A 26,025-nucleotide genomic window follows, 5' to 3' on the forward strand; every position below is an offset into this window, starting at 1 on the left:
GCTGTGAATACTTATGTACATGTGCTTTCTCAATTTTTCTTATTTTTAATAAATTTGCAAAAATCTCAAGTAAACTTTTTTCACGTTGTCATTATGGGGTGTTGTGTGTAGAATTCTGAGGAAAAAAATGAATTTAATCCATTTTGGAATAAGGCTGTAAAATAACAAAATGTGGAAAAAGTGATGCGGTGTGAATACTTTCCGGATGCACTGTATATTCATTGCATTCGTAGTCTGAGTCCCAACCTGAATTGTGTGAGTGGTTACCTACCAGGTAATGCTTGTGGTTGGTCTGCCATTTGGCAAACATTTGCCACGGTGCCCTCTTCAGTTGCGAGAAGCAGATCATGGAATGTTGCATAGTTTACTGTCAAATAATGCAAAGAGTATGCGACACGTGTTTCACCCTCATTTGGGCTCATCAGGTGTACACACTCTGCTGCTCCCCTATCGGGGATCAAACCTCGGACATCAGCATCTGAGACGAAGCCCCCTTACGCTGCGCCATGGCGTGTGGTTCGTTTCGTGTCGCGTACTGTTTGCATTATTTGACAGTAAACTATGCAACATTCTATGATCTGCTTCTCGCAACTGAAAGAGGGCACCGTGGCGGATGTTTGCCGAATGGCAGACCAACCACAAGCGTTACCTGGTAGGTAACCACCCACACAATTCAGGTCAGGACTCAGACTACGAATGCAATGAATGTAATTACTCTGGACCTACCGGCTGTCAAATAAACGAACCACACGCCATGGCACAGCGTAAAGGGGCTTCGTCTCTGACGCTGATGTCTGAGGTTCGATCCTCGAGAGGGGAGCAGTAGAGTGTGTACGCCTGATAAGCCCAAATGAGGGCGAAACATGTGCCGCATACTCTTTGCATTATTTGACAGTAAACTATGCAACATATATACATATATTTATATCCATCCATCCATTATCCAACCCGCTGAATTTGAACACAGGATCACGGGGGTCTGCTGGAGCCAATCCCAGCCAACACAGGGCACAAGGCAGGGAACCAATCCTGGGCAGGGTGCCAACCCACCGCAGATATATTTATATATATATTTATTTATTTATTTATTTAGTTACTTATGTATTTGTTTACCTATCTGTTTCTTTATTTAATTTTTTAAAGTCAAGTTTCTCTCTGTGGACAAATAAAATTTTATCTATCTACATGCAGTAAAGGGTGAAATACTGTTGTTCCTATGATATTATGTTAACTTCCAGGATTGTGCCTTGTATCAATATGTTAAAAAAGTGGCATCATGGTAAATTCACAAACAAAGCACTATGAACTTTTAACCAAGCTTAAACAGAATTCTGTAAAGGAAAGCATGATATATTTGGATTCTCTGCATTTAAGTTTGGAAAAAAATTTGAAAAATTTACCAAGCTGAGAAAACATTTACATAAGATTCAGTAATCATCACAGCAGGCAAAGAGAATTCCTTTGTAACATTTCGAAAAATACACATACCCATGCCGTCCATGATTCTTGGGCAGGGCATCTGTGGTCAGTAGTTTTTGTGTTTTAAAACATGCCAGTGACTGGATCTGTGTGGTGAATGAAGCAAACAAGGTCCCACTTCTCTAATGAGAATGAATGTGAAAATATACAATGGCTGACTTTTTTTTTTTTTGCTGTTTTCAGAACATAAGAACGTTTTTGACAGGAACAAGACATTCGGCTCAATATGCTTTGGCTTCTTCCATTTTAATAGTTCTATATACCATTCCAAGCAAAGAAAAATCTTTTTGAATAGTATTCTTCACTTTGGCTCATTGCTTCTCTCAAACCAGAAGAGATGTGTGAAGAGATTGTGTGTTTTACCTGTGACATGGGACGTTTTTATCAAAGTACTCAAATTTGCCCAAAAATGTGCATGTTAGGTTGACTGAAGATTTTAAACTGGCAGGTTGACTGATGAATCTAAACTGGCCTGTAAACTGAGCCCCATCCAATGTTAGTTACACCTGATTCTACCAGGTATTCTCCAGCCCACTTTGACCCTGATTGGCAAGTATGTTATGTTATGTAGGTGTTTTGTCAGAAACTTGACTGGCTGCATATATCATATTAAAATGTCTCTTTTAAAATTAGCTTGACTTGGTGCAATGTGGCTCATAAGATATATCCCAGATTTTAAATGAAGAATTAGAGTTCTTGAAAACGTTTCCTGTTAAAGATGTGGAAGTGTTTGAAATATGTGATTGAAACCTGGGTGTAAAATGTGTGCTTTTATTTGAATAAAATTTTATAACCTTTTTTTCTTCACAAAGAATTTCAGAGAGGACGACTGGAGCCAATGGACACCATCTTTGTTAAAAATGTGAGGGACAAAGGCCCAGCACATCTGGCAGGCTTATGCACTGGTAAGAATGGGTAAGATGGGATGTTATAACATTGTAACTCTCGACAGTAGAGGACTATAGTCTAAAAACAAGACATTATGTATTTATGTATTCTCAAATATGCATGAAAATATTTTAAGGCTGGTGGTTGCTTCCTATTCATCTAATGGAAGATATTTCTAGTTATAAGTTGCTAAGTGAAGCATTCATCCCTTATATATTCCAAAATTTTTACAAAACCTTAGCAAATCTCCTTGCATAGGCACACTAATAAAGGAAACATGAGGGGCTTCAAAATATTCATGCCACATGCTATCAGAAGTAAGAAATAAATATTTAGGACTTATAGACTAGAACCAACAATGTGGTGCTCATATGCATAAGTGGTGTTTGCATGTTCTCTCATTGTCCGTGTAAGATTTTCTGTGGATACGTAGATTTCCCTCTCACAACTTAAAAAACATGCAGGTTAGGTTAGTTTAGTGGTGATTTAAAACCATCCGGGTATGAATAAGTCTGAATTTGTGTGTAAGTGCACCCTGCCATGCACCATTGCTCGTCACTTGGTTCAGTGCTACCTTTTATACAGTACTGTCATGATGGGCTCCAGCCTCTTGCAACTCAGAACTGGTGTAAGGCAGTTTATCATATGGGTTATATTGCTTTTGTCTCATTCATTAGTTATTCTAATTTGAGACAACTGTAAAGCCAGAGCCTTTTTTAGTAGTCCTGGGAGCAAGACAGGATCTTACTGTGATTTGGGAAACGGTCCTTTACGGGGCCTACACCCATCAACACACTTTCTGTTATTTTTAACGTTATACGTTGTAAGAACATAAGAAGTTTGACAAATATAAGGTAACCATTCATTCTTCAAAGGTTGTTTAGTAGTCTTATACCAACATTGTTGCAGTGTTTGATCCAGAAATCTAATAAAATTTGTTAAGATTTACAGATCAGCTACCTGAATTGGTGATTTGTTCCAGATCCCCTCAGCACTTTGTGTAAAGAAGATATTCCTCACTTTTGTCTTAAATGCCCCTTAAATTCTTTCATTTGCATACTTTCTAACATGAATTTTGACAGGCCTAAAGAAGATACCACAGTACAAATCCCACTTGCCCTTGGAAAATACAGTAACTGCAGGTTGTATACAGAAGACATTCTAGATATGGATTGTAAGCAGAGTAAAACAGCTACTTATTTTTAATAATAAAAGTAGTGCGGTTGTGTGCTCAAGTGTGTCCAGCATTAAACGAGTACCCTGTCCTGGGTTGTTCTGTACCTTGCAGTTGAGGCTTATTTGATAGACCCTGGTGCCTCACAGCCCTGAATTACTCTCACTTGGAGTTCTTAGAACTTTGAGTTCTTAGGCTACTTTTTAACAAGCACTAGGTTGTTTCTGTTTTTTTTGTTTGTTTTTTTTTTAATTTTTGGAATTAATTTATGTGGCTTGATTGGTTCCTGATTTGTATATGGAACATGTGTTGACCTGAAAAGACTTCAACTAAACCATAGCAACACGATGGACACAGATTAGATTCTACCTTTGCCGTCATGCAGGTAGTGCTAAAGGGCAAAATGCATAAACAAGTAACAACATTTTGTATGTTAATTTTGTGCAGCATTTTTAATAATTTAAGTTCATAAGATGAATTGTGTGAACAAAATGAATGAAAACTGAAAAGATTTTCACCCTGTGGAAGCAGAACAATCCTTTTGAATTATGTAGACTGTCAACAGAATTTACCAATGAAATGAACTGAATAAACAGAAGGTATACTCAGGCTCGAGTGAAGTGAACTGAGAACAGGGTGTGCAGCACTCTTCTGCTCCAAACCAAGATGGTTTGTAGTAGTAGTAATAGTAGTAGTAGCAGTGTCATATGTACAGAGGACAAGCAACACACTGCCATTCTCCATTCAACACAAGTAACACAATACTTATTTTTGTATTCTTGCTACTTCATATTTCACTCAGATAGTTTTTCATTTTCCTTTCAATATTGTTGCTTGATCTCTCAAATTAGTTTTTGTGACTGGAATACCAAAGAAAACCTGTGAAAAATCCCAGGAAGAACTATGAGGTGGAATTTCAGGAATAAAAAATAGGACAAAGACATGGATTCTCATGCTCTCACATTTTTAAACAATTGCTTTTGATGTTTTGATTTGTCTTACATTCTGTTTATGCAAAACAGATTTACAGTTGTAATGTACATACTGAAGTGCAGGTACTTACTGACAGTTTATAATGTAACTTGTAAACTTTGAACCATAATAAAGCACAATAATCTATACATACAATTGTCATGTAATTTTTCAAACCTGCTTACTCCTGAACAGGAATGTAGGAATTCTGGAGCCTTTCCCAGCTAGTATAGGGCACAAGGCAGGAACAAATCTTGGACAGGGTACCAGTCCACTTCAAGGTGAATACACACACTCGGGGCAATTTTAGTATCATCAATCTACTTAACCTGCATCTCTTTGGACTGAGGGAGGAAACCGAATCATTTGAAGGAAACTCATGTAGACACAGTGAGAACATGCAAACTCTCTGTAGGGAGGACCTGGGATATGAACCCTGGCTGCTTTAATGTGAGGCAGCAGTGCTACCTCTGTACCACTATGCTACCCAGCATACAGTTGTGCCATAATAAAAGCAAAAAATTCAGAAAAAATATAAAATACAAGCAAAACGTATAACTGACATAAAAATTAAAAATAAAAATAAAAAAAGATTTTAATTATGTAATGTACAAGTAACGCCCCATATAGAGTTTTTGCTTTAATTAGAAACGCACATGGAACCAAGTTTCCAAGCTTGTTCTGGTTCACGGGTTTTCAGAAGCACATTTGCTCTAAGTAGTGTTTCCAGATGAATTGTCAGAATGCCAGTCAAACTATACAGTAAAAGCAATTTTTTTCTCTTTATTGGGGGTTTGTTATTTCAACTTGCTACTCTTGTTTTGTGCAGGAGATAGACTGGTTAAGGTGAATGGGGAGAGCATACTGGGAAAGACATACTCCCAGGTGATTTCTCTTATCCAGAACAGGTAAGTTACCTGGACAAGAGAGTATTAGGCAAGTAGTCTAAGTATTTTTTTATTATTGATACAGAGTTATTAAAGATTTGTCTGCTTTTCTTAATATAAGCAACATTTTCTTATGTTTTTCTTTAGTTTTACTGGAACATTTTGCATGACAGAATGACACTAATATATAATTAAATACTATTTTAAAAAATATTTATATTTCAGCATTACAATGTGAATTGTACAATAGTGCAAATATAATGAACTTTAATGGCATGGCATATAGCACAGAATAAGTAAAACTTAAAAACAAAGGTCCAATTGGTTTCCACTCTTATAGTATAAGGATTCTTTAGTGTTTGATTTAGTGTTTGGGGCAAAGGAGTAATGTGTACTTAGAATCAATAGGGTAACAGAATAATTATAAAAGACAGGAAAATCAGCTGTCGAGCAGGCTTTGCTCACAAAATATCATAAACAAATTTTAACTTGGAATTAGGAAGAAATGCATTTTCTGATGAAGGGGGATGTTTAAGGAAATGCCAAGAGTGAGAGCTTGTCATCAGTGCACTTCCTTGATAAGGTCCATTGTTCTGTATTTCAGTTGTCTGTGATAGATTTCATAAAGTCTAGACTTGAATTTTTGCTTCTTTTTCCTAGTTTCTGGTGTGGGAGAGACTTTGTTAGACAGATTGCGACATAGTCTTTCTTTCGGGTTTCAGACTTTTTCCTGGAAAACAACAAACATCCAAAATGCCACTGCTTAACATATTTAAATGTCCTCCTTTCCTTGCAGTGACAATGTCCTGGAACTTTCCATCATGCCAAAAGATGAAGATATCTTACAGCTGGTAAGAATATATATGGCTGGAGTAATTTATAATATGTAGACTAATCGTAAAGTACAGTACATAATCCCCAGCAAACTGTATCTGTTATTTGTCAATACAGCTCTTAGGCCAGTCTTCACCTTTAACTTGCATTGAGTTTCAAAATAAATGTAAAGGAACTGTCTATGCGTCTATCTGTTTAGTCTCCCTGTACTCCTCTGTCTACCTCACCACTTGCTCACTGAAGCAGCATTCCTGTGGTTGCATAACATGTCAGGCTGTGAAAGAGTGAGACTCGCCCCACTGTGTTTGAAAGGGTGTGTAATCACTTCTCACGAAGTAATACTGATCAGTTTGCTAGTGCAAACTGGATAGCTGGGCGACCGGAGAAAGCAAAAAGATTGGGAGTGTCATTTTGGGTGATGTTCAGTTAATATGGCTCTCTCAGGTATGTATATTTACAGATTATCAAAGACTTGTTTTGCTGATAAGGTTTATGTAGTAATCTGGCATTGCTTTCATTAAAGAATGCAATTCTAGCTTTATCTCTCATTCTATAAGAAATACTTGAGAGGCGGCTGCCTTCAGTATGCTGTAACAGTTAATGGTAACAAAGGTATCCCATAATTGCATGTCTGGATTGTACTGTAGCAATTTTTAAAGCACTTTTCTTAAAATCAGTGATTATATGTTTAATTTATGTCATATGTATATCATATGTTGTGTGAAACATTAAATTGGCACTTACATTTTCCTTACTGAAATATTTAAACTTTTGGATTTATTGCATTTAGTTCTGTTCAGTGATATCATATACTACACAACTGTATTACTATTGGGAATCATTTGATAAGTAAAGATTTCCAACCACCATACTATGGTTATAGTTAAAGGAATGGGGATTCCCAATTTAAATTACTTCTACTGTTAAGCAAAGTAGCTTGGTTGAAAAGATTATTGACTCTAATCTTCTTATACGGTATATTTCTGCTAAAAAACACAAAAGAATTGCATACTTTTGTACCTTATTAAAAATTACTCTGCAATCAAGCCATCACATTGAGTTATCATTTTATAACTGTAAAAGGTATAATGTTGTTCAGAGCAGTAAGAAGTGTGTAGCATAGCTGTTTAAAATATATGAAGTCTCATGCCGCTTTCTTATATTTGGGTTAGTAGTGTAATACAGATACTTTGTTTTAATAGTTCAGTGAATTATAAATGTATTGCAGAAATGAGGTGTGGTGTCCATAAGTATGATTGAAAGAGACTTGTATGGATCAGATTTTTTGTTTCTGAACTGTAATAAACCAATTATTAAACAATAATATGACCTCTTTGCCTCAGATAAGTATAACAATAATAATGTTTCAATGGAAAGAGCAGAAAAATACCAAAGCACCTCTGCGTGGCATGTCTCATTAGTGTTTTTTATGCAGCCTTTGTCCACATGACTCTTTTAAAATATTGTTTATGCCTATCACTCATTATTATAACTACACAGAAACAGGCAGGTGCTTACAACACATATAAACAGTTATAGGACTATTGACTATCAAGCACTGGGGTTCCTATTCCAGCTCTACAACTCTTGTTTTCCAGTAATACATTTATTGTTAAAGAGGTTAAGAGTAAAAAAGAGAAAAAGGGTATTTTATTACTTTGTCCAAACAATGTAATTGTTTTATCAGAATAATGCAACATTGTGAAATATTTTACATTGCTTTAGATAAAAAGTACTGTTTTACTGATTCTTTTTCAGTGAAGTATACTCCTGATGTGTTAACATACAGTATGTGAAGAGTATGTCATAAAATGTTTTTTTGATCTATAACAGGCAAAGTCAGTAATGGAACACCATAGTAGCTGCAGGGTTTTGTTTCAATCCGGTTTCTTAATGTGAAGTCAATTATTGATATTGAAGTGCATATTATTCAAACAACATTTTTCTGCATTGTTTTAGTCTTCTTGCTTGTTCAGATTCCTCCAGTAGTGGACCTTCATTTTTTGGGCCCTGAAGCTTGAACTGTTATGGGGGCCCCTTTTCAACTAGTAATGAGGTCTAGGTAACTACTGCTATTTTCTTTAGTGGAGGTGTTCCACAACTGATCACTACAAGTTTTTTAAAAATGTAACCATTACATCTCGGATTTATTGCATTGTATCATATGTCAAAATTACTGGTGTATGTAGGATTTTCCTATACCTTATAGTTTTGGAGTTAGAAGAGGATGAAAGATACATTCATGATACATCATGGAATAAAGAAATAAAACATAGAAAATACCACAGTCAATGAAATTTTTTATTTTAGACATATGTGGAAATACATACTACATGGAGCACATTTAAAAACATTTTTTTTGTGTTTTCTGTTAATATATTCCTTGTAAAAAGCGGTGACAGCAACAAAATATAGTTTCATTTGTTTCAATTATAGCTAGATTAACTAATTTTAATACAAATTTTAATTTCTGTCATAAATGTTAATAATGTTTTTAGTAATTTATAGTTATTTTATATTAAATATATATTTAGAATGAAACATCCTTAATTTGAACATTTTTCTGTTTATGGCCTGCCTACATGACACGTATTTATTTTAACTATTACTTTGTATTGAACTACCCTATATTAATAACATTATTATTTTTTAAAAAACCCTTCTCATGCAGTACACACCCAAAATTTTTAAGCAATGTAGACTAAAGTTGCTTCTGGGGCACCTCCAGGATTAGGGGCCATGAAGCCTAAGCTTCATTACTCTCACAGTAGATCCACTCCGGTTTCCCCACCCTTAATTGATTATTTTAGTGTTAAACAGCCACATACACTGTTTTCGGTAGAATTTTTATTAGTTACAAGATGCCAATGACAAAGAATTTGGCAGTTCTTTATCTAACTTGTTTCCATTTCCATTGTATCAATTGTGAACTACAGTATCTGATTTAATACAATATTTGGAAGGAGACTGAAGAGAAAAAAAATGAAGGACGGAGAATTATTCATCCCCTTCAAACTACAAATCATTTACATTACATCCTCAGAAAGGAAAAAATCTGCAAGATAAGAAAGACCTGACATAGCAGAGCCATATATTTAAATATGATCTGTTATTGGCAAGGATTGGTTTCTGATAAAGCAGCTGGGTTAGTAGAAAAGCCTTCAGCCACTGTGGCCCTCCTGGACCAACTTTGCCGATCCCTGGGGCCTCATGCATAATGCTGCGCATAAAATTCACACTAAAACATGGTGTAAAGACAAAAGTGGAAATGTTCATACGCACAAAAAAATCCAGATGCATAAATCTGTGCGTTTGCCAACTTCCACGTTTTCCTGCTCCATACATCCCGGTCAGCGTGAAAAGTAACGCACGTGCACGCAACTGCTGCCACTCCCCAAACTCCTCCCAGAATTACACCTCTTTGAATATGCAAATCAATATAAATAGCCCTTAAGCTCAGCGTTCTGTGAAAATGCAATGGCAAAAGCACGGGGGAAATAGAAGAATTTCAGCGAATACCAAGTGGAGGCAAAGAAAAACGTACTATTTGTTGGTTTAAACAGTGGTGTAAACAACAAAAGGAAGTTGATTGAGTGGCATAGAGTGTCAGAGAAACTCAAAAGTTCAATTTCACAAAGTTGCACAGTGCCCGAAATAAAAAAGAAAGTTGTCAGATATCAGCGCTGCGACACCGTGTCCTCACATGTTTAATTCTTAACAAAACAGATTATTTAAATGCAGTTAAAGTTTCATCTGTATAATATAATAAACATATTTTGCTGCACTTCATCTTAAAAATGATATCATCATCATATGTAAATATGCGCTTTATAAGGTGCTCAGGTTGTGCAATATTATAACTATCGCAAGTTTACAGTGAGATAATGTACTTGTAAGTACAAACAGTTCTACAAGGAGCACTTGATGGACTGATTGAGTGAGTTTATAGTTCTTGGGATGAAACTGTTTCTGAACTGCGAGGTCCCTACAGGAAAGGCTCTGAAGCGTTTGTTGTATGAGAGCAGTTCAAACAGACAGCATTTGCTTGATGCTGTATACCGATAATTCTCTTTCCGATCAGCTGCTGTAGAGCTGTGATTCCACACTCAGATACAGTGATATAAATACTCTGAGTGGTGCAGTGAGACAAATATGGAAAAAGATGATCCACTGTGGCAACCCCTAACGGGAGCAGCTGAAAAAAGAAGAAGAAGGTGCAGTGAGAGTAACAACGCTAAAGCAGTTATGGTATTTAGAATAGTTTGGCCATTCTGTGAACCATTATATTGTTACAGGTTAATTACAATCAGATGCCTTAAACTAATAAAAAATATGTGGTTAATTTCAGTGTATATGATGAAGCCACGTCAGGGATGTGGATCTAAAAAAGAAAGGGAAACCACACTGGAACAAAAGCACTGCTTTGACGCTGGGTGCTGCTAGTTTGCAAAACCAAGCGGAGAACTTGCGTATCTCAGGGATTGAGTTGGTGTGAAAATGTGCGTGGCTTTACGCCAAGTTTAGGGTTTATACATCGTGATTTGAGCGTGGAAACGGGACTACACAACATTTTTGTGCGTATGCACTGTTTATACATGAGGCCCCTGGTCTGTATGGCTCTTTGAAGTCAGTAAGGTTAAGCTGTCAAGCATTTGGTGTGAGTTTTAACATTCGTTAATTTTCTGTAATCATGTAATGTAGTATTGTTTGAATTGTGCCGTGCTTGTTTTGGTGAAATTTTAAGGTTAATAAAATTTAGATTAAAAAAGTGACATTAAGAGAAGGTTGTGTTGAGCACATATAACAACAAAAAAAAAGTTAACTAGTGTGCAAATACAGTTGGGACAGAAACCCTTTTCTCTTAAAGGTACACGCAGTAATCCAGGTGTAATGTACTGGTACCCTCCTTGAGCACTGTACATTTGTGTAGTGTGACACTTATTGGATATTTCTAGTTATTAAAATTATTTATGACTGGGATTTTTGATAAATTTAGTGGTGCTGAGAACAAAATTTGAAATGCATTTCAGATTCTGTGGTCTTGTACATATTGAAAGTACACTGTACAGTTTGCAAAACCACCAGCTACACTAGGGATGAGACACTTCTTTTCATAGGAATTTTCATCTAAGTGATGATAGTTCAGGCAATTTCATTAAATACTTTGTCATTATAAAGAAGAATTGGTTGAGACTGTCCTATTTAAGAACTCCATCGAATTGAAATCATGGGAGTTGATTAGACAAACAAAATATACGGGTCATTAATAGCAAATACTACCCCACAACAAATATAGTAGTTTCCATTCTTCAGCATTAGCAAGATAAGTAAGTGACCCTCTCATGGGATTCAGAGAGTGCTTGCGTTTGAATGATTTAAGAAAAAGTATAATATGACGGAGTATTTATAATGTGGCTTGGAAATAGTAAAGCAGATGCTGTATGGTTGTCATGTTTCTTATTTTGAGCACACTGGATTCTCAGTGTTGATTATGTTTCAAGGATGGAATATAATAAGGAACATGATCCTAACAAAGCATTCAAATTCATTGGCAACTACCTCATGAATTGTTCATTTTTCTGTCTCTTCCACTAGGCCTATTCTCACGATGCCTATCTGAAAGGGAATGATCCATACTGCGGAGAAGCCCAGAACTTGCCTGATCCACCTCCAGTTTGTTATCCTCGAAAAACTTATGCATCACAGGGGAACCAAATTCAACTCCAGAATCAGCTTGATAACTGGACCTGCCGCTCCAGCTCCTCAGGACCATCTTCACCATTGGAGAACCATTCTAGAGTGACAAGTCCTGCTGCACAACTGTCTTCAACACAGAGCTGGCAAGAAACACGGGGAACTTCACCTGGGGGGGGTGGGTCACTCGAGTCCAGCGCATAGGACTGAGGAAATTCAGTACGGCATGACTGCTTCAAGATTTCCTGTTAAAGTCAAGTCAGTGTGTTCTTCCTCTTCCTCCACAGGGGGAACATCAGTGACAGGTTTACTGAATACATCAGGACAGTTTGTTTCTAACTACCAGAACCATATCTCTACAAGCGTTACACAGAAGTCACGTAAGCACAGTCAGCCTTGGCTGTCAAGTGAGCAGCAGCAAAAGCAGCAACAAACCATTGGACTCAGTAACAGTGAGCGTTGCCAACAAGCCCTGTCAGACTGGTATTACAGCCAGCTCCCCCGAAAAAAGAGCGATAGCTACGTCATGCCACCTCGTTATCGCAGCTTCTCTCAAGATCGGCTAGGGGAGGCTCCTCCGCTCAGCAGAGGAGGAGGAGGATGGCCACACAGTGCCTCCCAGGATACACTTCTTCAGCCAGTAGGATTAAATCCTGCTGGAGACCATTATTGGTGTGTATCAAATAGTCAGGATGGAGGTAGAAGTCGTTCAGAAAGCCTCCTCATCAAAAAGTATGATCGATCTGGTCACTCGCTAGAGATGCTCGACAGAGCTGGGGTGCTTTTCTCACCATATTGTGAACGGCCAACCTGGCTATACAATGACATAGGACGAACTGATGACTTCCAAAGGCCAGAAAACTTGGAATCCTCCTCTAAGACTGGCAGTAATAGACAGCAGCAGCCTTTAGCACCCCAACAGCATAAACTCTACCCCACCCAAGTCAACGATTTGCGAAGACTGCCAACACAAAGCACTGAGGACCAACCCATAGGCTATCGCAGTTACAGTCCATCATTTTACAGAAAAACTGGGCTTCTAAGGCCAACTTGCTCTTTCAGGGACCCTTCATACACTGACCCACTCCTTACATGGGCACTCACGCCCAAGTCTAGCCCTCCTGAAAGCACTGATCTTTCTTTCCAACTCCCAAACGATAAGGAAAACCTGTGCAGCATATCTAAGCATGAAATGTCCACAGAATCAGGGCAAGAACAGCCGCTTGCTCCTCAGCAGGATGTTGTCTTGAGATCTAAGCCAATGGCAGGCCGACGCACTACTCAGGGCCTCCGGCACCCTCCGTTTGCTCTTCCAGTGGACATGCCGGATCCACCTATCCAGTCTGAACCCATGGCTGACAGCATTTTCCCACATAGTGACAGGGCAGCAGTGCCTAAAGGAGCTCGTTCCAGCACATGTCACCTGCCACCATTACCTGTTGAGGATGATTCTCTTGCATCAATTCCCTACATAGGTCAGTTCCCATCTTACTGGTTTGTTTGCTTTTCTTTTCTCTGTTATAATACTGTGAAATTGTTATGTTGTATATGGAGTCAGTTTTCTTTCACAAAGTGTGAACACAACAAAGTTTAGTTCATTGCTTTTTTTTTAACAGTCAAGTTTCTTGCATAGAATTTAATTCTTCTGGATGGTCTGGCTGTGTCATTTAAGATATAAAGACGTTTCTCTCTTATTTGCATGGTTTTCAAATTCTTGATCAGGAAATTCAAAATTCTTTTCTAACTCTCTGTCACCGTTATCTCTAAAAGTAAACAATGCTTGGGTTTTTACTACTTTGAGCAATCCACGTAGGAAAAAATGTTGGTATTTGGGATGAAACATACAGAGTAGGGGATTTTGCAGGTCCTGCCCAAATTACAGAAATGCAAGAACGCTTTGGTTTTTAAATGGAAAAAATGACGTCAGGCTGCTTTGTATACTAAAAAAGACTACATCAGCTGGAAAACCGCCAAATGAAAGTAACATTAAGGAAAGGTCTCTGAAATCAGTCCCGAGAGGTGCCTCCATTGTAGACTAATTTAAAAATTATTTTGATATACAGTATATATATCTTTCTTTAAGAAACAGAAAATATTCTGCTTTGTTGTATTCTCTCCTGAGACAAAAACATATGTAGAAAAATCTCCCTTCATTTTAACTTCCTCTATATTTGCATAAATAAATCTAAATGAACAGTACAGTGATTCTCAGGCTATTAATAAGTGAATAAACATTTGAATGTATTATTATGATTAAACTTAACAATCACAGAACTACAAGTTAAATAAGATCTTGTGTGAAATCTGACTGTATGCCGGAGTGAATTTGTTTCCTAGTAGCCAACGGCAAGTTTTAACAGACAGCCAGCAAGGGCAGCAGCAGTGAAGGCATAGTTTCTTATAATGAGGTTTGACTCCATCAAGATTAGGCATGTTGAAGGCGAAAATAGGCCTGTCTGTGACTGAAGCTGTAAGTGTATGTTTGTGTTTCCATGTGTGCCAAGAACTGAATTTGTATGTACCAGATTGGAAGAGGGAGACACATTATCAATTATATATTACAAGTGATGTTTACACAATGCAGAAAGGAGACAGACATAGTTGGAAAAATAAAATATAAGCAACACTGAACTAAATACATAGCTAACACTCTTGCTTTCGGAGTAATTTTTTGTTTGTGTTCTGTATGTAGACCTGCCTGTCCAGTTTACTTATGAAAACCTGTATTCTCCATGTAAAAATGCTGCCAGGTATGCAGAGAATGTATCCACTTGAAGCAGGTCTGTCTTCATATTCTAAAATAGTATAATTTATAAACAGTTGTAAATCACAGTACCCATTACAGCAAGCAGGAAACAGTGAGTTTCATATTACAAGTTCAACCTAATGTCTCAAAACTGAATTTACTAACAGGGATATCAGCTGTTTTTTAGGTTCTCACTTAAGTCTATCTGCATGCAGGCAGAACATTTTTGCAATGAATTGTATATACACTACCAGTCAAACGTTTTCGAACACTTAATTTTTTTTTTTTCAAATTTAATTGGTTGAAATGCAGTGAGTGACCTAAAATGGTGAAAAGGGAAGCATTAAACTGACAGATGTTTAAATTAAAATTTTAGGTGAGCAAAAATGGAAAAAAGGAAATTCCAGAGTATTACAAGTGGGCCTTCTTCAGGCAACAACTAACAGGTTACTACCTATGGATGTTCTACAGCAATTAAAGTAAATGAAGCCTTGCAAGTTGAAGCAAACAATTTGCACAGGTATCCCAACTTCTGTTGATTACTTAAAAACCCTCTGTCTGTCTTAAAGCAGAGTTGGAACAAACTGTGTTGCTACATCCTCTGAAGTGCTAGTTGGACAATATTACAATGCAGAAAGCTGTATGTTTCCGTGATAATGACAAAAAACGACAAATAACAAATTAAATGAGACAGAACATTGTTATCCTTAGAAGTGTTAAATTGCAAAATAAATAAATAAATAAAAGTGTCAGTGAGTACAGTGGAGTCCTACACATTCCAAAGGCAACTGGAAACTCAACAAAACTCTGATAGGAAGAGATCTGGCAGACCCAAAGTCACAAGCCAATCAGAAGATAAGTTTCTGAGGGTCACCAGCTTGTGTGACAAGCTCCTTAGAGCATAACAGCTTCAAGCACAGCTAAACAGAGCAGGTCGAAAAAAGTGTCCATTTCTACTGTGAAGAGGAGACTTTGTACTACAGGTTTAATAGGGCAAGTGACAGTAAGAAAGACAATCTCTAAAGGATAATATAGGTCCTTGAAGTACCGGCTGTGGACTACTGCAGACTGGAAGAAAGTCTTATCGACTGATGAATTAAAATTTGAAATCTTCGGTTCATCATGCAGAGTGTTTGTACTCCATTGAGTTGGTGAAAGGATGGTTCCTCAGTGTGTGACACCAACTGTCACTTATGGAGGAGGAAGTGTGATGGTCTGGGGTTCTTTTGCTGGAGGCAGAGTTGGTGACTTGCACAGAGTGACTGGCATTCTGAATCAAAAGGATTACCACAGTTTATATCAGCTAAAGGCCATTTTGTACACTTAATGATTCCTTGACTTATTTTCTTATTTGCCAATGCTTATTTTTTCTAAGGCTTGATTTCTTGACACATTAAGACATTAAACAGTGTGCATTTCCATAAAAACTGAGGTGCTCTAAAACGTCTCACCAGTAGTGTAAGGCACCCACAATATTCAATGAAGCACCAAATATCAGAAAATATTAGTTGAGAAATTCATAAGTGTTTTAAACTATACTATTATGAATAACTAATAGATATGTAGCAATTACAGTAGTTTTAAACTGTAATGCTTGGTTAGCACAGTAATGAGTGCTACTGCCTTACAAATATAGAATCCTGCGTTTGATTCGCATGTACCGAGTGTACACATTTTCCCTGCCCACTGTCGGTGTTTTTTTCTTCAGCTATTTTGGTTTTCCTGCCACATCACAAAGACCATTGTGCATGTCAGGTACCTGGCAGTTCTAAAATAGTCTTGTGTGACAGGTGGTATGTGCACATTTGACCCTGCTATGCACTGGTGCCCTCCCTGTCCTTGGTCATTTTTGATGTGTTCTCAATGCTGTCAGGTTTGGTTGTGTCATCCCACCACCCAGAATTGGATTAAGTGGTTTACTTTAATGCTTGCTTTGGCCACAATGAAAACATTTATGCAATGGATTTTTAATAGATTACATTGTTGACTTTATTAGTATTTGTATAACATGAATGAATACATTATTTGAAGAAAACTATGTGTTGAGACCATTGGGAAACTGTTAGAATTTTTAAAAGAAATGAGCATTAGATCAAGAATTTGTTGGCAATCCAAATTAAGTAATGTGAAGTGCAGCAAAATTAAGCAACGTCTTTGTTTTTTTTTGTTTTTTTTTGCTGCATACCACCATTTCAGGTAAGCCTAAGTATTCAGGCTAATTAACTTAAAGTAAGTCAATTAGTATAAACCTTTGGTATTTGATTTTAAATCCTTTATTGGCAAAAACATAAGCAAACCTGCAATCCATAGATACCAACAATCTCCTTTTGAAATGGCTTCTGACTTCAGTCCTCTACTCAGAAAGTAAAAACCATTCTTAATTTCATCTAAATGGTTTAACTTAGCAGTTTGTGAATTTGTGCTTTTGTCCTTGTGATTAATTCCTTGCTTGTTTTGGGTCATTTTGTTGCTGCATGGTGAAATGCCAGCCAGCAAGTTTCCACTTACCTGTTTGGTTTATTATTGCCTATTCCATCCATAGCAGTTTGCCCCAGAATTCTGTTGACACATCTCTGTATTTTTAGCAAATTTAAAATAGACCTTTCTATTTTTTGGTATCAATGAGATGTCTGCATGCTTCAGTGTGGCCTTTGTATTCATGCTATTCTGGGATAACTGTACTGTGGAGACTGTCTTGTCAGGTTTTTCACCTTAAACAGCAAAATGTTACTAGACTTTAAGTACGTCATCAATTTATTTCTTACAGGTTGTTCATTTTTGCTGATTTTCCTATACCCAGTGTTGACGTTTGCTTCGTACCAAATACATCTTTTCTTTCATAATGCAAATTGCTGGCTTTCTTTCTCAGTCAATTCTTTAGTCTTCATGTTGATTTAGGCCCTGTGGCACCAAATGCATGAGTAAAGGCTAAACCCAACATTGCATTTTCACTGCTGTTTTTTTTTATAGGAAACACTTGATCTCTAAAAATAGGGTGGTCAGTTGCCTGAGTGGAGTACAAAAAGTGAAATTGCCATAAATTATAAAAGTCCATAAATATTTATAAGTAAAGTTTGTCTTTTATACCTTATTTTAATCTTTCCAAATCAATATATTGTCATTATACCTTACATTTCAATGAAAGGTGTCTCAGATATCTCATTTCAAATCAAAACTGTCACAGTTTAAAGCAAAACAGTATTTTTTTTATTTATAAAGGGCAAACTATGATCTACTGTATGTGTCTAGCAGTGATTCTCAAATTGTTAAAGGGAAGTTGTCTCGGTTTTCTACCTTTTAATAGCAAAAAGTACTCTTTTTTTTATGTGAGTGAGCCGAAAAAATCATGTGAAACCATGAAGTTGTTTTCTTGTAAATTGCCAGAAATGGTCAGTCAAGTGACATCTCTGTCTTAGTATTCCATTGGAGTAAAAACTCAAAAACCCAGGAATCAACATGGCAGTTATGAGATGGTGTCTCTTTTTCACTATTACAAGATATAAAAACAATGACTGTTTCCCTTTAAGAAGAAATTATGCACTATTTAATATTCATTTAGAACCGGGATGTAGTGTTGATCAACTAGAAATGTCAGTTTTTATAAAGGCTCATAAGGTGCTTATTGTCATGTTTACAGAGGATGTACTTGTATGTCAACTTTCAGCACATTGCCACTCTCTGACACCTCTGAAACTTCTGTCTTTTTTATCTGAAATTATGAACCATACCTCAAAGTTAGAACATAATAAAACATCCATCCATCCATCCATTCTCTTCCGCTTATCCGAGGTCGGGTCGCGGGGGCAGCAGCTTGAGCAGAGATGCCCAGACTTCCGTCTCCCCGGCCACTTCTTCTAGCTCTCCCGGGGGGAATCCCGAGGCGTTCCCAGGCCAGCCGAGAGACATAGTCCCTCCAGCGTGTCCTGGGTCTTCCCCTGGGCCTCCAACCGGTTAGACGTGCCCGGAACACCTCACCAGGGAGGCGTCCAGGAGGCATCCTGATCAGATGCCCGAGCCACTTCATCTGACTCCTCTCGATGCGGAGGTGCAGCGGCTCTATTCTGAGCCCCTCCCGGATGACTGAGCTTCTTACCCTATCTTTAAGGGAAAGCCTAGACACCCTACGGAGGAAACTCATTTCAGCCGCTTGTATTCGCGATCTCGTTCTTTCGGTCACTACCCATAGCTCATGACCATAGGTGAGGGTAGGAACATAGATTGACTGGTAAATTGAGAGCTTCGCCTTGCGGCTCAGCTCCTTTTTCACCACGACAGACTGATGCAGAGCCTGCATTACTGCGGATGCCGCACCGATCCGCCTATTGATCTCACGCTCCATTCTTCTCGCTACAAACCCTGAGAGGGCACTCCACCCTTTTCCGGCTGAGGACCATGGTCTCGGATTTGGAGGTGCTGATTCCCATCCCAGCCGCTTCACACTCAGCAGCGAACCAATCCAGAGAGACCTGAAGATCACGGCCTGATGAAGCAAACAGGACAACATCATCTGCAAAAAGCAGTGACCCAATCCTGAGTCCACCAAACCGGACCCCCTCAACACCCTGGCTGCGCCTAGAAATTCTGTCCGTAAAAGTTACGAACAGAATTGGTGACAAAGGGCAGCCCTGGCGGAGTCCAACTCTCACTGGAAACAGGTTCGACTTACTGCCAGCAATGCAGACCAAGCTCTGGCACCGATCGTACAGGGACCGAACAGCCCTTATCAGGGGGTCTGGTACCCCATACTCTCGGAGTTCCCCCCACAGGATTCCCCGAGGGACACGGTCGAAAGCCTTTTCCAAGTCCACAAAACACATGTAGACTGGCTGGGCAAACTCCTATGCACCCTCCAGGACCCTGCTAAGGGTGTAGAGCTGGTCCACTGTTCCGCAACCAGGACGAAAAGCACACTGTTCCTCCTGAATCCGAGGCTCGACTATCCGACGGACCCTCATCTCCAGAACCCCCGAATAGACTTTTCCAGGGAGGCTGAGGAGTGTGATCCCTCTGTAGTTGGAACACACCCTCCGGTCCCCCTTCTTAAAGAGGGGGACCACCACCCCGGTCTGCCAATCCAGAGGCACTGTCCCTGATGTCCATGTGATGTTGCAGAGACGTGTCAACCAAGACAGCCCTACAACATCCAGAGCCTTGAGGAACTCCGGGCGTATCTCATCCACCCCCAGGGCCCTGACACCAAGGAGTTTTTTGACCACCTCGGTGACCTCAGTCCCAGAGGGGGGCCCCGGTGACCCGCGTCCGGGCAAGGGAAAACGCCGTCCAAAGTTTTCATTCATCATAGAAGGTTTGAACCGCTCTTTGTCTCATCCCTCACCTAGGACCAGTTTGCCTTGGGTGGCCCTACCAGGGGCATAAAGCCCCGGACAACAGAGCTCCTAGGATCATTGGGACACGCAAACCCCTCCACCACGATAAGGTGGCGGTTAAAGGAGGGGATAATAAAACATGAAGTTAAAAAAAAATAAAATTATTCCCCTTATCTGATTTTTCCACATTTTACTGTTAGAACATGGGAATGAATGCAGTTCAAGTTACACACATCTTTTGTTAAACTACCTGTAAAGGTTAATTTGCCTGACTTTTTGCAATACCATGTGAGTGAATTAATTAATTCTTAATAAATTGTTCATTGCTTTATGTAACAGTAGCCCATGTTTTTGCCCTGTATGATGGTTCATTTCAGAAGTCTGAAAGTTTATAGTTCAAAATTGATCGACTCCTTCTACTGAGTGCGGCCACCTTATTAGCAAACTGATTACCAGTACCAGTTAAATGTTTGGACACACCTAATCATAGATTTACCCTTTTCTACATTTTTGAATAATAGTGAATGTTGTCTTTGACTATTCAATATCATGTGGATTAGATTAGATTCTTCAGAACAGCCACTGTTGCCTTGATGATAGCTTTGCATACTTTTGCCAGCATCTTGCCTTGTGGGTTCTTCTTCAGCAGTCTTGAAGAAGTTCCCACATATGCTGAGCACTATGCTTGCTGCTTTTCCTTTTGTGGGTTTAGGTCATTTGCTGCAGCTTTAAATCTCCTTTGCCCAGTAGCTCTTGCACAGCCTTTAAGCCTGTTTATGGTAATTTTCCTGTTTATACACAAATGACAGCATAAATAAGTACAAAGAAGGTGGGATGGTCCAAGATGCTGTGATAGCAATACCAGCCAACTGTGCCTTCAATTTTAAATAAACTGCAAGCTGCAACACCATCACGTATTCTTCCTCATGCTTCATATTGAAAACCACAAATACTGACATTAACCTTTAACCCCTTCTGCATCTTACAAAGCCAACACTATCCATCCATCCATCCATTATCCAACCCGCTATATGCTAACTACAGGGTCACGGGGGTCTGCTGGAGCCAATCCAAGCCAACACAGGGTGCAAGGCAGAAAACAAATCCTGGGCAGGGCGCGAGCCCACCGCAGAAAGGCAACACTATTAGAAACTAAAATGTCAAGTTTGGACTCATCAGGCCAAAAAACAGATTTCAGCTAGTATGAAGTCCATTACCTGCAATTCCCTGTTTTTCTTCATCTCCTTCAGTAGTGGTTTTCTTTGCAGCAGTTCTACCATGAAGACTTATTTACAGAGCCTCCTCTGAACAAGTTGATGTGGAGATGTGTCTGCTCCGTGGACTATGTGGAGCTTTAATTTGGGCTGTAATCTGATGTGTAGTAAATTGGTGATTTCTAGAAATGGTGTCTATAATGAACTTCTCAGCAGCAAAGGTAACTCTTGGTCTGCATTTCCTGTGGTGGACATCACAAGAACCCAGCATCATCATAACAATGTTTTTTGTGACTGCACCTGAAGAAACTTTTAAGAGTTCCTGAAATTTTCTGGAATGATTAACCTTCATTTCTTAAAATGATGATGGGCTGTTGTTTCTCTTTGCTAAGTTGAACTGTTCTTTTCATATTTTAGACAACTGCAACCTGAAATAATGAGCTATTTGTACCCATGTTACCTGTCACAACACAAACGATTGGCTTAAACCCATAAATAAATCCTCAAATGAACTTCTAAACACACACACACAAACACAGTATTTTGAATGATATAATGATTGTGGTTCAATTTCACTAGAGTTCTTTGGTTTTGGTGGGGAGTGCACCTCAAAACTAGTTTGTAAATTAATATTTTTTATTCTTGAAAGACAATTCTCATAGCCATTAAACTCACTATTTGTATGTGTTTTAGGAGAAAACGTTTAAGCCTCATTCTGTATATTAAAAAATCTTTTAAGATTCTTAAAAGCAGACCTTCAATCAGGCATGACCAAATACTTGACTGGTACTGTACAGTATATACTGACTCGGGTCCTGTTGTAGGAAAAGGGTGTGTGCTCAGTTTACTCACATGGATGAGAAGGACAAGTCAATACGGAGGTATCTATAGACTGAGTCACTCCCTGCGAGTGCATGTAGATTCATGTTTGTTTTGCAAGACAGCTAAAATCCTCTATGCTTTTACAGCAGTTACAGATGCTTTTTTACAAAGTTACATATCATGGTGTTAAAGGTGTTACTTGTGTTAACTCTAAACTTGTTTCTTTTGATGCATTCAAACTCCAACGCCCAGATTTCATACTTATTGTAGCCAATGCTTAGAGATGGACCTGCAAAAGCAAAAACAACTGTATTTTGTTCCTGCTCTTAAAAAATGAAAAGGAGGTGAAAAGCACAGTGTTTCAATTGTTGAGCCTACATTAGATGAGTTAGTATGACTATATCAGAATGTGTACAGGTTTTTCATTTTTGTCCATCTATCATCTTGCCAAAGACAACACAAGATTTGCATCTTCATTTTTTGATTTTGTTTTACAGATGAGCCAACGAGCCCAAGTGCTGATTTACAGGCAAAGCATGTTCCAGCGTCCTCTGTGGTATCCAGTGGGATAAACTCTGCACCTGTTATAATGACAAGTCCTCCTTCACCTACTTTCAGCTTCCCTACCAACAGGCTTGTTTCCTATGACTGCAGTAAGTAACAACCTTCCATTTCTCTTTCTCCCCCTGCCATGTTTTAACCTTGGGTACCATGGAGGTACAGTGGTGCCTTCAATTCAATATCCCTTTTATAATTTTAAACAGGTGGTGTAAATGCAATTCACCAAACAATTACATACTTGGGGATGTGGGAGAAAAACTGTGGTACCCTTGGGAAACCAACACAGACATGGGGAGAATGTGCAAACTTCACGCTGACAATGACCAAATGCTGGATAAGAATCCAGGAAACTGGATCTGTGAGGCTGCCCCAGTGCCGTTGTGCAGACCCATATGCTGAAAGGTCCAGAAGTAAAATCACCAACATTACGCCATACTAAAGGGTATTTGTTCAAGAATGACCAGGGAGATACTAGATGACCAGCTGACCAAGTGCACTTTCTCTGTTTGTGTTACAGATTTGTATAATAGTTATAATAATAATATTAATTATTGTTATTGTAATGAATTAGTTACATTTATATAGTCCTTTACATAGGCAATGGGGAACCACTTCAACCATCATGAATGTGTAGCAGCCACCTGGCTGATGCAACATCAGCTTTTCTTGCAACAGTATGCTCACTACATGTTATTTAGTAGGTGATGAAGGGGTGAGAGAGACAGTTATCCAATAAGGGACAGAAGAATGAATGGGGACCAGAATGACCAGGCCCTGATGGACAGTTTAGCCAAGACATCAGGAAACACTAGGAAACACCCTACTCTTTTTGAAAGATGTTCAAAGGTCTTTTATGACCAAAGGGGGTCAGGACTTTGTTTTATGTCTCATCCGACGGACAGCACCAAATTTATAGCAGGGTGTCCCCATCGCTGTACTGTGGCATTGGGATCCACACACAAACCACAGGGTCTTCACCAATACTTCCTCCAGCAGCAACACGAGTACTTTCATCCAAGTACCGGCTGGGCCCAAACATGCTTAGCTTCAGGTGGACTGCCTGCTCTGAAGTGCCTGTGGCATGGCTGTTGGGAGTTGGTTATGTGTAAACTATTGAAATGTTTCCTGATTTCATAAATTACATATATAATGACATCTGTCAAGTAAGGATTATGTAAAATGCTGTTTTTACTATAAGCTTAAATTTACACAGCACACTAGACTCATAATTGAAAGTATAATGTATACAAATAAACTAAACTGATTTCAATTAAATGAAATGATCCTAAATTGGAACGGGCAGATTTACTACATAAATGAGTAAACTGACTATAATTTCATTTGGCCAGAAAGGTGACAAACATGGCAACTGTTTGAAACTGGGAGGCATAAAATGTTTACAACTTAAAGAATTGCTATAAAATTTGTAGATTTCCTGTTTTCTTCCATGGCCCACATCTTCAAAAAACACTAGTAACACCTAAGGAAATGATTGGCCTCTTTGCTGGTGAGGTGTTTTATTCTGTGTTTCATTTTCTGTTGTTTAAAGAGCATGTAAAGTGTCATTTTGTATTTTTTTTTTTGCAGGCAGTATCAAAGCCAGTCGCCGCTCTTCCTATCTAAAAGCCATAACACCAGAGCGTTCCAAGTCTTGTGATGAGGGACTGAATGCATTCAGGGATGAAAACCGAGTATTCTCGTAAGTGGTTTCTGACACTTGTTAGCTCTAGTGATGGTGTGTTTCTAGTCCTCAGCTCTCATTTTTTGTTTTTATACAGGATATTGCCAAAACGGGTAAAGAGTTTTTTCACAGATGGGGTAAGTTTATCATTGCTTATCTACAGAAATTGTCCAGACTGAAATTTATCGTATTTTAAAAGATGCATAGAACTATATTTAATAAGAAGCTACTGGGGTCATTGTCAACTTACAAAGTATTACTTTGTCCCTCACTGTGTTTAGTCGTCTATTACAAGCTTCTTTCATTGACTCAAGGGTACCATTTTCTGACATGTCTCGATTTTTATTTTCATTTAGTCTTTGGATAGTCTGAGTGCTGCAGAGGAATGCAGATCAAAGAGACACTCCACCTCAGAGCTAACTAATCTGACTTTCAGTGACGTGCGCAAAGAGGGTTGGCTGCATTACAAACAGATCCTAACTGAAAAGGGAAAGGTATATACCTTAGAACACCTCTGTATCACAGTCATTTTAAGCAATATGTTGAATGCCATGTTAGTACTGAAGTACAAATCAGTGGCTGTGTTTGATGGTCATTTTATAATGTACTTGTCTGAATCTTTTCTATTGTAGAAGGTAGGTGGAGGAATACGTCAGTGGAAGAGAGTTTACTCCATTCTTCGTTCCACATCACTTTTCTTGTACAAAGATAAACGTGAGGCTGTACTGTTTAATACAAGCAACTATGAGTATGAACAACCACCAATAAACATCCGTGGCTGCTTGGTAGACATTGCATATAGTGGAACAAAGCGAAAACATGCTCTCAGGTTAACCACACAAGACTTCTGTGAGTATCTGCTACAGGCTGAAGATCGAGATGACATGCTTGATTGGATCAAGGTTATCCGAGAAAACAGCAAAGCAGATTGTGAGGTGAGAGAATAAATTAATCTCAGGGGATGGATAATTGTAATTAACTAATTTAATTTATTGTATTTACAGTGGTGTGAAAAACTATTTGCCCCCTTCCTGATTTCTTATTCTTTTGCATGTTTGTCACACAAAATGTTTCTGATCATCAAACACATTTAACCATTAGTCAAATATAACACAAGTAAACACAAAATGCAGTTTTTAAATGATGGTTTTTATTATTTAGGGAGAAAAAAAATCCAAACCTACATGGCCCTGTGTGAAAAAGTAATTGCCCCCTGAACCTAATAACTGGTTGGGCCACCCTTAGCAGCAATAACTGCAATCAAGCGTTTGCGATAACTTGCAATGAGTCTTTTACAGCGCTCTGGAGGAATTTTGGCCCACTCATCTTTGCAAAATTGTTGTAATTCAGCTTTATTTGAGGGTTTTCTAGCATGAACCGCCTTTTTAAGGTCATGCCATAGCATCTCAATTGGATTCAAGTCAGGACTTTGACTAGGCCACTCCAAAGTCTTCATTTTGTTTTTCTTCAGCCATTCAGAGGTGGATTTGCTGGTGTGTTTTGGGTCATTGTCCTGTTGCAGCACCCAAGATCGCTTCAGCTTGAGTTGACGAACAGACGGCCGGACATTCTCCTTCAGGATTTTTTGGTAGACAGTAGAATTCATGGTTCCATCTATCACAGCAAGCCTTCCAGGTCCTGAAGCAGCAAAACAACCCCAGACCATCACACTACCACCACCATATTTTACTGTTGGTATGATGTTCTTTTTCTGAAATGCTGTGTTCCTTTTACGCCAGATGTAAC

At 38.6% G+C, this 26,025-nt stretch overlaps 1 protein-coding gene across 1 annotated transcript in view; it reads left to right on the forward strand.

The window, feature by feature from the left end:
- LOC114665211 (rho GTPase-activating protein 23-like) overlaps positions 1 to 26,025 on the forward strand; it is a 139,425-nt gene that overhangs the window by 93,842 nt on the left and 19,558 nt on the right. Inside the window, 10 exon segments of the mRNA XM_028819643.2 lie at positions 2,292 to 2,384; positions 5,343 to 5,421; positions 6,197 to 6,251; positions 11,830 to 12,099; positions 12,101 to 13,403; positions 22,535 to 22,690; positions 24,186 to 24,297; positions 24,377 to 24,416; positions 24,636 to 24,773; positions 24,912 to 25,214. Coding sequence (XP_028675476.1) covers positions 2,292 to 2,384; positions 5,343 to 5,421; positions 6,197 to 6,251; positions 11,830 to 12,099; positions 12,101 to 13,403; positions 22,535 to 22,690; positions 24,186 to 24,297; positions 24,377 to 24,416; positions 24,636 to 24,773; positions 24,912 to 25,214 — 2,549 coding nt within the window.

This window comes from Erpetoichthys calabaricus, chromosome 14, assembly GCF_900747795.2.
Source record: "Erpetoichthys calabaricus chromosome 14, fErpCal1.3, whole genome shotgun sequence".
In the NCBI taxonomy this organism is placed as follows: domain Eukaryota; kingdom Metazoa; phylum Chordata; class Cladistia; order Polypteriformes; family Polypteridae; genus Erpetoichthys; species Erpetoichthys calabaricus.